Source organism: Helianthus annuus, chromosome 7 (assembly GCF_002127325.2).
Source record: "Helianthus annuus cultivar XRQ/B chromosome 7, HanXRQr2.0-SUNRISE, whole genome shotgun sequence".
Classification (NCBI taxonomy): Eukaryota; Viridiplantae; Streptophyta; class Magnoliopsida; order Asterales; family Asteraceae; genus Helianthus; species Helianthus annuus.
Genome location: NC_035439.2, coordinates 1,961,716 through 1,976,116, shown reverse-complemented (window position 1 = coordinate 1,976,116; position 14,401 = coordinate 1,961,716). Strand labels below are relative to the sequence as shown.

General features: G+C 31.7%; 1 protein-coding gene and 2 long non-coding RNA genes across 4 annotated transcripts; 1 reads left to right on the top strand and 2 right to left on the bottom strand.

Moving 5' to 3' along the window:
- Positions 1-563: 563 nt before the first annotated feature.
- Positions 564-4,640, bottom strand: LOC110892170. 2 transcript variants are annotated; one of them, XR_002565888.2, is made up of 9 exons: positions 4,343-4,640; positions 4,154-4,170; positions 3,226-3,294; positions 3,028-3,149; positions 1,875-1,943; positions 1,677-1,798; positions 1,347-1,534; positions 1,012-1,251; positions 564-873 (listed from the first exon to the last, which is right to left on the bottom strand). It is a non-coding gene; the product is annotated as an uncharacterized LOC110892170 (long non-coding RNA). The 2 variants fall into 2 exon arrangements; XR_004863138.1 differs by lacking the exon at positions 1,875-1,943.
- A 967-nt stretch (positions 4,641-5,607) lies between these two features.
- Positions 5,608-6,292, bottom strand: LOC110892171. The gene is made up of 2 exons (XR_002565889.2): positions 6,003-6,292; positions 5,608-5,865 (listed from the first exon to the last, which is right to left on the bottom strand). It is a non-coding gene; the product is annotated as an uncharacterized LOC110892171 (long non-coding RNA).
- A 3,602-nt stretch (positions 6,293-9,894) lies between these two features.
- On the top strand, positions 9,895-14,057 carry LOC110890618 (probable aldo-keto reductase 2). The gene is made up of 5 exons (XM_022138228.2): positions 9,895-10,215; positions 11,982-12,179; positions 12,268-12,440; positions 13,311-13,413; positions 13,527-14,057. Exons 1-5 carry the CDS (start codon positions 10,003-10,005, stop codon positions 13,860-13,862), a joined length of 1,023 nt encoding a protein of 340 aa, XP_021993920.2. The 5' UTR covers positions 9,895-10,002; the 3' UTR covers positions 13,863-14,057.
- Positions 14,058-14,401: the final 344 nt, after the last annotated feature.

Sequence of the window (14,401 nt, the reverse complement as noted above, 5' to 3'; positions counted from 1 at the left end):
TCCATTTATATAAACTCTATTACATACACTTATTCATATTATTTTGCTTTGTTGTTTGTCTTCAAGACTTTAACAAACACAAGATTTTATGTTTTATTATTTTGTTTCTATGCAGATTAAAAATGTGTGTTAATTTTGGAATTTTCTAAACAGATTTCAAGTTGTTAGGGAGATTACTTGGGTTCTGATTAATGCTACTATTTTTCATGTTTGGTGCTCAATTAAATGCAAATTATATAAACTGACATTATGTGTTCCAAAGTAGCAGTACATTAATTAGTTAATTATGCAGATATATGTTTCAAATATTCATTTGAATAAGATATGTTTGTATGTTATTGGTCATATTTTTCTTTGTTGTAGTTACTAGGTTATCACCCGCGAACTTCGCGGGTAGGAAAATTTTATCTACATTATCACAAAGTGTATACATATAAATACAAATATAAAAGTGACACATTACATAAATTGCTTGTTAACAATATGAAAATATAGTTAAAATGCACTAAAGTAAAAAACAATAATTTTTTTTTTACTTTTGTTAAGAATTAAAGTGTCTCCAGACAAACAACAGTTACTCTTTCTCAGAGCCATCTATAATATCTTGTTGCGGCCATCACTATAGATCTGCAAGTTAAAAGACAATTCTAAATAACATCACAAGGTAACTAAGCTCCCAGTGAAAGATATGTTCACAAAAAGTATAAAAAAGCAAGTTAACAAATAAGATGTGCGTATTTTCATAGTATTCACATGTATATTCTATTAATTGATAGGCCAGCTTTTAATAAACTCATCTTCAGTGTGTATCATGACATTTGTAGGGCCTTGGTCTACACCCCATATTTTGCACGCAGCGTCGTCCGGAATAGACTAAAAAAACAAACATATACATTCTTAATTATTAGTATAATAAGAAATATATAAACAGTACAATAATATTAAAGTGTATTTAATAATGATAAAAAACAAAATAATAAATATGAATTATAAAGTAAGTTATCAAAATACCAAAATAACTTCGTCCGCTACATTCATTAGCCTACAGAACCAGTATCCTCTGAAACTAATTTAAAAATTACAACATTAATAAAGAGTAATAAGTAAAGGTTAGTGTGAGAAAAAAGTTGAATACAAAACAATAATAAAGGTTTACTGATATAAAGAAGTTGCTTAACAAACCCGGATGTTAACGTTAACAATTGGATTTGGATCAGAAGCAACAGGATCTAAAGGTTCTTCATCAGCAGCCTGTATGTATTTCATAAATTCCAATAAGTATTCATAAGTGGTATAAGATTTCTATAATAAAAAATTTAAGTTAACGTTTAGGGTACATATAGAACCTGGTAAACATCAAAATGAGTATCAAGATCTTTGATGATGGAAGGATTTTCAGTCAACTTGGAAACAGAGTAGCCATCTGATTTCTATTTTATATTAAACGAAGCTATGGCTATCTTAAACGCAAACCTCTTGTTTATCAATGCCTTCAGCTCACTCGGAAAGTTGCCTTCGCTTGCTAACTTGCTAACTGTTACAAATGAGTTCATATAGTTAGATTTGCCAAAAAAAATAAACAAAATAACTTAAAAATTATAGAGATTAGCATAAATGATGAAAACTATCATTATATCGGATCAAAAAACACCAAAAAACGATAAAATTAAACTTACGTCTTGTGTTCGAAGAAGATTCAGACTCCTGCAGTTGCATAAGTCATCATCAATAATTTCAAGACATTGGCCATATGGAACTTTTCTTTCCCACAATAAGGTCGCTCATTATACGGTATTTCCTATGAATCGAAAAAAAACATATAAGCTTAAATAACTTATTGTCTGTTGATAAAATGTAAAACCAAATAAACATACCAAAAATATAGGATGATAGTCATCAATCAACTTTAAAAACGATTGGAGCGTTGTTTTTAGGATCCATAACTGCAGAGGAATAAAGGAATTTTTTTTAAAAAAAATAATGGTAACTTATTTATAGAAAGAATGTCTAATTACAGAAACAGAGTTATAATTGAGAATATAAAAATTAACCTTAAAAACAGTAATGTGTTTATGGAAACAAAAACATCTTTAGAAAGAAATTAAAATATCTTTAAACATAAATAGAAAAACTCATAACTGACAAAACTAACAATATGAACTTTAAAATATAATAACATAAAGTTTCAAAATTATGCCTAAACAGAAAATTTAATAAGAAATAAGAAAGAGTATAGATATCAAAAAACAAACAATACCAACAATATTTAACTAACCTGTTTTGGTAGACGAACATTTCGAGTCCGAATCTCAAAAAAGATTAAGGATTCACCATGGAAAAATACAAACAATCAATGATTCAGAACATATATATTACTAATTTAAAAAAAAATTGAAAACTAAAGAAACATATAAAAAATATAGGATCATAGTGATCATGAAAAAAGAAAAACAGAAATAAAAAACAAATAAACATACCAAAAGTAATGAGACATCTTCCTCAATAAGCTTTAAAAATGAAGGACAGTTGTTACTCTGATCCATATATGGAAATTAAAAATGAAGGCTTTTTAAAAATTAAAAGGCTAAACTATTTATAGAAACAAACTTATAATATCGGGAGAAACTTCTAAAACAAATAATTAAAAAGGAACGGTTTCAAAAAAATTTAAAACCTATTTATTTTTAGAAACACAATCAATATTCCGAAAAAAACATATCACACACTAAAAATTTACATAATCTTTAATGGATTCAAAATTAACAGAATATAAAATTTATTAGTTAATCATGAAAAAAAAAACAGAAATAAAAACCAAAACAAAAGAATCATTAATACATATTAATACAATACAAAATTTATTAGTAAAAAACCAAAGATTTTCAAATTTCAAAAAATATCATAGTTAGATTTGCGAAAAAAAATATTAAACAAAATAACTTAAAAATTATAGAGATTGACATAAACGATGAAAACTATCATTATAACGGATCAAAAAACACCAAAAAACTATAAAATTAAACTAACCTCTTGTGTTCGAAGAAGATTCAGACTCCTGCAGTTGCATAAGTCATCATCAATAAGTTCAATACATTGAGCATATGGAACTTTTCCTTCCCATAATAAGCTGGCTCATCATACGGTATTTCCTATGAATCGAAAAAAAAACTTATAAGCTTAAATAACTTTTTGTCTGTTGATAAAATGAAAACCAAAGAAACATACCAAAAATATAGGATGATAGTCATCAATCAACTTTAAAAACGATTGGAGCATTGTTTTTAGGATCCATAACTGCAAAGGAATAAGGAATTTTTTAAAAAAATATAACGACAACTTATTTATAGAAACAATGTCTAATTACATAAACAGAGTTATAATTGAGAATAGTAAAATTAACCTTAAAAACAGTAATGTGTTTATGGAAACAAAAACATCTTTAGAAATAAATTAAAGGTATCTTAAACCTAAATAGAAAAACTCATAACTGACAAAACTAACAATATGAACTTTAAAATATAATAACATAAAGTTTCAAAATTATGCATAAACAGAAAATTTAATAAGAAATAAGAAAGAGTATAGACATCAAAAAACAAACAATACCAACAACATTTAACTAACCTGTTTTGGGAGACGAACATTCCGAGTCCGAATTTTAAAAAAGATTAAGGATTCACCATGGAAAAATACAAACAATCAATCATTCAGAACATATATTTCTAATTTAAAAAAAAACTGAAAACTAAAGAAACATATCAAAAAATTAGGATTATAGTGATCAATCAACTTTAACAACGAAAGAGCGTTGTTTTTAGGATCCATAACTGCAAAGGAATAATAATTTTAAAAGATAATCTATTTATAGAAACAATGTCTATTTACAGAAACCGAATAATAATTTCGAATACAAAAAATTAACATTAAAAATGGCCATCTGTTTATAGAAACAAAAACAATTTTAAAAGAAATTAAAGTATCCTTAAATAATTAACAACATAACTAAATAGCAAAAAAATATAACTGACAAAACAAACCATATGAACTTCAAAAGATAATCACATAAACTCTCAAAATATAGCATAAAGACAAAATTTAAAACCAAAGACTATAGATATCAAAAAACAAACAACACCAAGAAAATTGAACTAACCTGTTTTGGTCGACGAACTGTCCGAGTTCGATTGTCACGAAATATTGAGGGTTCAACATGAGAAAAACAAACCATAAATCATTCAGAACATATATTATTAATTTTTGAAAAAAAAAACACCGAACATAAATGATAAAATCAAACATTACAAAGTTAAAAAAGATAAAACAACTATAACATTCAACTAACCTCTGTTGCTTGTTGAATGATCGGAGTCCGATTGTTATCCAAGATTTAAGGATTCACATGAAAATCAAAATAAACAAAAATCAGTAAGTTTGATAAATGTCCAAGACATGATTAACGTTCATAGACACTACATAAATCAGAGAATGTAGATGATGATAACAAAACCTCTGATCTTGATATTGTTTGCAAAAAAAATATAAATGTTCAATCGCTTAGATTAAAGATGCACGGTAGATAAACAACAAACTAAAACAACATACCTTCAATTTTATGATCGGATCTACAAAATTCAGAACAACATAACTTATTTAGTAGACTAACAATCCGAGTCCGAATTTCAAAAAAGATTGAGGGTTCACCATGAGAAAATACAAACCATAAATCATTCAGAACATATATTAATAGGTAAAAAAATAATGAACATAAAGGATAAAATTACATATTACATACTTAAAAAAGATAAAATAACTATAACACTTAACTAACCTCTTTTGATTGACGAATTATCGGAGTCCGAAATCAGATCTACAGAAATCAGAACAAAGAAAAAGTTATTACAAATCAGAACAAAGATTATTAGAAATCCAAAGAAAGAAAAAGATAAAGTTTGATCGGATCTACTGAAATCAGAACAAAGAAAACGTTATTAGAAATCAAAAGAATCTTTATAAAATGAACATTATATACAATCGAACAACATAAATAAAAACATACCTTTAATTTCTTTGATAAGATCTACAGAAATCAGACAAAAAATGATTTTTAGCAATCACAACAATATTCATAAAAACAACTTTGTATAATACAATCGAATAACATAAAAAACAAAACACCTTTAATTTCTTTTATCGGATCTACAGAAATGAGAAAACAAATGGTTTTTAGCAATCGAAACAATCTTTATAAAAACAATCATTTACAACAATTACAACAAAAAAAATCAAAAAATCACGAAAAACTACTACATATCAGGATTCAAATTATCAGTTTTCCGCCAAAATAATAAATTTTTTCAGAAAACTTAAATATCGTCTAAAACTGAAGAACTTCAATATACCGGAACAACATTATATCAGATTTAAGCAAAACTAACCCAGAAGCCATGTCTCTGAAACTCAATGTGACGCTTCAATATAAAATCTTTTAGATCTAAGCAAAACAGACATGAATTCATCTATAAAAAGTGCATCAAAAACTCTACTAAATCACCACAAACATAGAGAACCATCAATATAAACTCATAAATTATGAAAAAAAACCCGTTATCCCATTCAAGCATTTCATCAAACACCTTGCGTGCAATCCAAAAACTAAAACATTTTCAAACATTTTACACTAAAATTAACGTTCAGTCATCACGGATCTAATCAACCAATTTCCATAAAATTAATAAGAATACAAAAAAAGTTAACATCAATCGGACATTTATGCCAGAATCGAATCTGTAGTACTACATATATAATAGACGTGCAGGTAGAATTTTTTCGGTGCTTATCATCAAAATACTTCTTGCTAACATGAATCTGTTATGGAACAACAACGACAAAGATGTGAGGTAGATTATATGTGAAGAAACAAAATAACATCAGAAAGAGAAATCAAAAGAATAAAATTAAAATCTACGGCTAAGAAAAATAGATTGAAGGGTAAAACCACATACCTTCAATAGCGGAAGAAGATCTGATTAGAGAGATGAGAAATCGCTGTGACGTCCAGAAAGGTTGAGTTGATCTAGGGTTTGGTTTTAGGGTTGTGAAGATTGTTGAAGAGTATGGAAGAAGAATTAGAAAAAAAGACATATATAAAGGATCCATCATGATTGATCCAAATCCAAAAGTCCGACCCGATGCTTTCTGGATCCCGTGTCCATTGTGAATTTGTGTGATTTCCCTCCTAAACCAAGTTGCCACATCAGCCAAGATGGCCAAATACAAATGCCACCTAGCCCAAATCCATCTCATTTATATATATATATATAGATTAAAGTAGTAAATTATATAAACATTAGAGTAATAAATGCACATGAGAGTTTCAATGATATTTTTAACAAATTAATGGGTATACCCGTTACTCGCGGGTATACCCGATACCCGATGGGTAAATACCCGACGGGTAACGGGCCGGATACGGGCAAAAGAATTACAACCGGGTACGGGCTTGGGATTACTAATACCCGGCCCAAACCCGGCCCATTGTCATTCCTAATTCAAAGAAAAACTAAAACACCCCTCCCACGCCCCCAATGGCTGCATTTTTTTAAAAAATTTTGCTTGAGCGTTTTGTTTAAAACGCCAAAATTCGCACAACATTCAAAAAAGAACCGTTGCTTTCAACGGTAACAAACAAAAGAAATTATTTTTTTTAATTTAGTTTCACTTTTTAACCTATAAAACACCCCACTTTTAACTCATTTTTTTATAAACTTTACCGGATACGGGCCAAAGAATTACAACCGGGTACGGGCTTGGGATTACTAGTAACCGGCCCATTGTCATTCCTAGTTCAAAGAAAAACTAAAACACCCCTCCCACGCCCCCAATGGTTGCATTTTTTTTAAATTTTGCTTGAGCGTTTTGTTTAAAACGCCAAAATTCGCACAACATTCAAAAAAGAACCGTTGTTGCTTTCGATGGTAACAAACAAAAGAAATTAATTTTTTTAATTTAGTTTCACTTTTTAACCTATAAAACACCCCACTTTTCACTCATTTTTTAATAAACTTTACCCTCATCTCTTCTATACTACTTCAAATTTTATAAAAAATTTACATCATGAATCCCTTACGACCCCCTTTCGGTGTTCCGTCTAGACCCGGTAACCAAACTACATATCGCCCGAACACCACCCAACCGCAACCAAACTTCAATTTCTAAGAGATGGACCCGAGTATATGTTGGCGTACGCACAAATACTAAGCATGGTGGTTCGCAACCGTTCTTTCACGGTCCACACGGCTTTCCATCCATGGGCAGTTCGCAACCGTCTCAAGAAGAAACGAGCCCGACGTTGAAACGGTACCGCAGACACAACCCAAGCCCGTCGCTGAGGCATCTCAATGTGGGAAAAGGTCTCATAAAAAAACGACCCAAACGCTCCACGCCGGAATCGAACATACCTAGATTGGACAAAAGACGAGGAGTACGCGTTAGTACGGGCATGGCTCGACATATCGGAAGACCGCGAAGTTGGTAAGCGTTATAAAAATATATTTATTTAATTTTTTAAATAATTCTTAACCGTATATTTTTATTTTTTTAATAATATAACATTCATTTTTTATATTTTTTGTAGCAAACTATTAAACTTCACCAATTTTTTGGAATAAAATTTGTGAAACTTTAAAGCGATGGGTAGAGGTGAGTATTGGGACAAAGATCCGATATCTAGCAAATGGACCGATATAAACCAGAAATGTCATCAGTTTCAAGAAGTTTTCCAACGCACGAGGGATAACTGGGGTAGCGGACAAAACGATGCGGGTATTTTAACAAGAGCATTGGAAGAGTACAACCAAACAAGAGGCGTTTTCACATACTTAAATTGTTGGGAGCTTTTACATGGAAGTCCTAAATGGTCTAACGTACCGAGCATGACGTCTAGTGGTAGACGTAAAGCAAAACGGTCCAAAACATCATCCTCAATTGATCCGGAGACCAAGGCCGTCCCCGAAAATGATAAAATACTTTTGGGCCCCGTGCGACAAAAAATATTTGGGCCCCTTTCCTATAATATAAACTTATCAATCATATATAAAAAGACCACAATACGACGATAATTGTTGTAAAATAAACAAAACAAAAGTAGTGTATCAAAATGAACAAAATTACTTACTTAAGCGAATCGTGAGGCTTTTTGTGCATTTCTAAAAGTAAAGTTCTCGATCAAGTATTTATAATCCATGCCAATTCTTCTCTATATTTCAATGTATCATAATTATCCATGCTCATAGAGTGAATTCTAGCATCGATTAAAAACAATAAATCCTAGTTTTATCTTACAAATAAATTAATGCACCTAACATTAGTTTCAACACCCTCCGGGCAAGCAAAATAACTAACACTTGAATCCTTTGAGCAAAAAGATTTGTAATATGCGTAAACATAACCAAACTAATTTGGCAACACGAACCTTTCATACAATTAAAATAAACCGAGCTAAATATTAAGTTCTTCTAAGTTTATATTGTAGATGTTTAAATGAGAAATAAAAAATCTACAAATTTATACAAGAAAACATGTAAAGTTTATTATGTAAATGGTTAATGAGAAAAAAAAAATTGAAAGAACCTACAAATTTTTTTAAGGCCAAATTTAAATATGAAAAATTAAAACTAAAAAATAAGAGCTTGCAAAGTTGCAATTGCTAATTGTTGTGACAACATGGGACCCTTCCCCTTGTTTTATAATCAGCCCTTGAGGCCTAAAGAAAAACACAAAAACCCTTGTTTTATAATCAGCCCTTGAGGCCCAGAGAAAAACACAAAAATAAAAGAATAAAAGAGTGATCAGTGTTGGGTTCGAACCCAGCATGGTCGGTAAACTAGAGAATTGCCGCATCCATTGAACCAAAGGGTGAACGTGTGTATACTTGTCTACACTCATTGTATATATAAAGTATATATGTTTTAAACAATTTTGGGCCCCTATATATTTTGGGCCTTGTGCGGTGGCACCTCCCGCACAGGCCCAAATCCGGCCCTGCCGGAGACACCCACTTCCGATGCTCGAAACGTCGACATAAACATTAATTTGGACGACGACGAGGATGTGGAGTTGGCCCGACCGCCCGGTAGAAGAAGTGGGGAAAAGGGGGAAAGGCGGAGTCGTCTTCGACTAATTTCGAAATGAAACAAGATTTCGAAGAGAAAGGCGGAGTCGTCTTCTACCATAAACCCATTTTCATTATTAGTGCTTTGTTAATTATCATAGCCATTAATAAACAACATGATTTCAATACATTTAAGCTAGTTTGTCTTATTCTCTTTTTATAATCAAACCTGTTTTACTTGTAGCTAAACTATACATTTATTTAATGTTTACGTATCATTTGTGAATTTTATTTACAGATTAATATTCAGACCATGTGTAGTGGAAGATTCAAATAATGTATTCACCCTTGTGGTTTTACGGCATGTTTCAGTCCAGTCAGCAATGGGGCGTTTTTCTAAAATGGATATAGTGGGGATGTGTGCATTGTGGGAATAGAATTTAAATTATAAAAAACCCTCAAAAATTGGTATTGGCCAAACATGGATGCAAGGACATTGGCCAAAGAACTAGAACAAATGCGTGGAAAAAAGAACGTCAAAACAAAATTTAAAAAAAAAACGCCCATGAAGACAATTCGAAGACGGTATGAGGCGTTCTTTTAGGAAAAAATGCCGAAAAACCCCCCAAAGGGGTGGTCTCATAAGATATGATTTAAAAAAAGAAAAAAAGGTCTGTAATTCACTGTTGACGGCTGCCGCTTATATTGAACAATAATTGATTCTTCTTTCTTTCTTTCTTTCTTGTGCGATCACACTCATAGACGACCGTAGACTTTCCATTTCGTCAACCATGTGTGGTATAAAAAGGGCTCTAGGCTACAATTAATCTTTACATTGAGATCTTTCAAATTTCATAGAATATAACATATTTTCCTGGGGTTAAAGTGTGAAAATGTCAGTTGTGAGAAAAATAAAGCTGGGATCACAAGGGCTAAAGGTTTCAGCCATTGGTCTAGGATGCATGGGCATGTCTTCAGGCTACGGTCCCCCCAAACCAGAAGAAGACATGATCAAAGTCATCCACCACGCCATCAACTCCGGCGTCACTCACCTCGATACCTCTGACATCTACGGACGTCACGCCAACGAAATCCTTATCGGCAAGGTAACTGTTATTTGATTTATTAGCAAAATCTATTAGGATATGGGGGTGGCAATTGAACCTCAACACGATAACCGAAACCCAACAGGCCAACACATTTGGGACGGGTTTGGGGTCGGGTAATCGTGTATGAGACTGGGTTTGGCATTAGTATTTTTTTTTCCGCAGGTTTGGGATTGGTGATATACCTAACTCGATTACCCGATAAAGTGTATCCGTCTTCTTGATTGTATACCATATATAGTTTCTTTTATTTTTTTTTTAAATCTTTATCAATCAATATCTATACTGTATAATAAAAGAAATCATAGTGTGAGCCGTGAGGCATCTACTTTTGCCCATCTTTCTTTTCTACCACTTAACTTATATTAATTAAAAAATTAATTTTAAATCTTATCATACATGTACCTTCTGTTTTTTCTGATAAAGTGTTATCGTCAAATTCAAATTGTTAATTTAAGATATTTTTAAATAAAACAAATTATTTTGTTACGGAAACCAAACTTTGTTTTAATATATTATTTATTTTTATTTTCATTGTCATTTATTCTACCCATACAATACACGTGGTTATTTTATTGATAGGTATATAAAATTAGATTAATTCAACCTGTATAACATACGTGGTTTTTTTTAAAGATATAGCTTTTCTATTATTTATTAAACAAAATTACATTTATTCAATACCTGTAATATACATGGTTTTTAAAGATGTCACTTTTGTATTATTTGGTATATAAAATTAGATTTATTTAACCCGTACAATACACAATGTTTTTTAAAGATATAACTTTTGTATTATTTGGTAAACAAAATTAAATTTATCCAACCTGTTGTATAATATACATGGTTTTTAAAATATAACTTTTTTATTATTTGATATATAAAATTACATTTATTCAACCTGTACAATACACGGGGTTCCAAAGATATAAACTTTAATTATTTAATATATAAAGTTACATTTATTCGACCCGTGTAATATAACAAGGTTTTTAAAAATATATTGTTTTATTATTTAGTATATTAAATTACATTTATTCAACCCGTGTAATACACGGGGTTCTAACCTGGTATGTACATATATGATATATTAATTATTGGCATACATTATTTTTGTCATCCATGCATTTGAGTATTTTTTGTATACATTTTGTTAATTGAATATAAATGTTCAACATTATTTAAAACAGAGACAATTACAGACTAATGGTAGGTAGACGAGCAACAAGTTGCGCCGCTACCCCCTTTCTGAATTGTATTTATCTATATAAATTGTATTTTAAATTAATGGGTTTACCCGAAACTCACGGGTCTACCCATAGAAACCCGCCGAGAAAGGAACAGGCTTATCCAGGGGCAGATCTAGGCCACTTTTGTGGGTTCCCATGAACCCATTCGGTTTAGAAAAAATGGGAAAAAATTAGTGAGAACCTCGTATGATTTGGAAAAAATAGCGAGAATTAGTGAAAATCTACCAAAAGGAACCCAGTGAAAAAAGTTTTTAGATCCGCCACTGGTTTGCGGTTGAGATTACGTGAACACGTCCCAAAGACCCAAACCCGCCCATTATCATCCCTACTCCTGATTTTAATAGAGTATAGTTTATGGACTTAACCTGTAATATGGTGGTATACATATAAACCTATGTTATCTTATGTAACCGTAATCATTAACAAATCCAATACAATTACATAATTACATTTAAAGAACTAAGTTGATTCACTTTGTGTGATTAGATTATGAACTGAACTTGTGTGAATTGACAGGCATTAAAGGGAGTAAAGAGAGAGGATGTTCAATTGGCTACCAAATTTGGGATCAAAGTTGGTGGTCAGTTTGAAATCAGTGGTGAACCGGAGTACGTTAGAGCTTGTTGTGAAGCCAGTTTGAAGCGGCTTGATGTTGATTACATTGATCTTTACTATGTTCATCGCATCGATAAAAAAGTCCCTATTGAAATCACTGTGAGTCCTCAATTCACTTATTTTATGCTCTAGTTCACTTATGATTTTCTAGTATGTAATTTAAGGTGACAATTATTGGATTTTGTAGATGGGAGAATTGAAGAAACTGGTTGAAGAGGGTAAAATAAGACACATTGGTCTATCTGAGGCTGGTCCAGCAACTATTAGAAGGGCACACGCGGTTCATCCCATAACTGCAGTACAACTGGAGTGGTCTTTGTGGACTAGAGATGCAGAGGAAGAGGTTATTCCTACCTGCAGGTAACCCATAAACTATATGTCAAGTGTTAATAGTATCGAGTGAGTTACTTAGTTAGTTAGTTAGTTAACTAGTTACTGTACTTTGTTAATCGTTTTAAGTCAATACCCCTAAAGAATTATTTATATAATCTTAATCGTAAATGTCAGTGGCTTTTCACCAATGTTCCCTTCTTTTTTGCATCTCTTACACAAATGATCCATAACTTTGAGAATTTCAATTTCTAAACTATAGTTTTGTAATTTACATTTTGGCCCATAGACTGTTTCCTTTTTTACCCCCCGTTTTATAACTTACATTTTTTTGCCTATATTCAGGTAGTTTACATTCTAGGCTCATTTGCTTTATACCAACCCCTCAACTTTTAAACTTTGCAAATTTAACACTCAATTCTGAATTCCGCCACTATCGTCTTAAGTTTTTAACTTTGCGTTTTTACCCCTTAAATTATTACTCCATTTTTACCACCGCTACTCTCTCAAGTTTCAAGCTTTACGTTTTTCCCCTTGCACTATTACCCCCTCAAGTTTTAAACTTTACGTTTTTACTCCATTTTTAGACTTTTTCTTTTTTTTACCCCCTACTTTTGTTACTTCATTTTTACACCTCCACTTTGAAAATTTCATATAGTTAACGCATCGTATAATACTTAGAGTAATCCATTCGATATTTGCAATGTACCTGGGCCGCAACGCGCACGGGTCTAATTGCTAGTTTATACTAATTGATACAACCAAAATACAACTACGTAACCACTTAACTAAGTGTAACTAACTCTATACACTTAGCATAAAGTAATATTCTTAGGGAAAAAACAAGCCATTGTGATGTTAACATTATTCATCTATATCTTTAATTTTTTTTTCCTTCAGGGAATTAGGAATTGGGATTGTGCCGTTTTGTCCATTGGGTAGTGGCTTCTTCGCAACGGGTCCAAAGGTGGTGGAAAATCTGGCAGATAATGACTTTAGAAAGGTTCGCACTTATGCAATATTACGATTAAGTGTATTTGATATGCAGATTTTCTTGTATTATCATATTGATTGGTATAAACATTTGTCTAAAAATTCTATTTTCATCTTTCATAGGTTCTACCAAGGCTGCAAGGAGAGAACTTTGATCACAATAAAGTTGTATTTGAGCGAGTGAATGAAATGGCACAAAAAAAGGGGTGCACCCCGGCACAGTTGGCATTGGCTTGGGTCCTGCACCAAGGGGATGATGTAGGTCCAATCCCTGGTACAACCAAGATCACAAATCTGACCCAGAACCTTGGAGCCCTTGCGGTTAAACTCACACCTCAAGACATGGCTGAGCTTGAATCTATGGCTTCATTCAAGGGTTCTAGACAGCCTGAATCGCTTGCAGCTCACAGTTACAAGAACTCTGATACTCCACCCTTGTCCTCATGGAAATCCGAGTAAGAACATCGGCTTTTTTCATTGCACGTTTTGTGTGCTATTAGCCGAGTAAAGACGTTCCCTTAATAATGTTGTTTTGTATTTTTTGTTATGATGAGTTTTATAGTGTCTTGTGTGTTTATGTTTTTATCGCTGATATTTGAGTTATTTTGTGAATGTTCTCTGTTTTGAGTTTTACTTATAGCAAAGTTTTGGATACGTCTGGTTCAACCGTGTTGAATAATTAACTCTATCAATCTATAAAATATAATTTCAACTCAAAAAATAATCCAAAACTACATCATTCTATAATAAAAAAAAAATCCCAAAAGTTAATCCATAATAAAAAAAATTATCCAAAGGTTCATGATTAAATACCCATTATACTCTTATACAATTAGTAACTTAAGGTGCCATCACATACACATGCCTTTTCAAACTATTCCGATTTAAAACCTCCCACCGTTTCATAACTCACGTCGCTTTGTATTAGTTAAACAAAAGGCAACGATTTGCCGGTTGCCATTTACACACATCGCATCACTTCACTCAAAAGGCAACCA

What these genes read in the sequence shown, in the direction of transcription:
- LOC110890618 (XM_022138228.2), top strand. Translation starts at nt 10,003, where the DNA reads ATGTCAGTTGTGAGAAAAATAAAGCTGGGATCACAAGGGCTAAAGGTT. An exon ending in ACGAAATCCTTATCGGCAAG is followed by an intron (nt 10,216 to 11,981) that starts GTAACTGTTATT and finishes GTGAATTGACAG; the next exon opens with GCATTAAAGGGAGTAAAGAG. An exon ending in AAGTCCCTATTGAAATCACT is followed by an intron (nt 12,180 to 12,267) that starts GTGAGTCCTCAA and finishes TGGATTTTGTAG; the next exon opens with ATGGGAGAATTGAAGAAACT.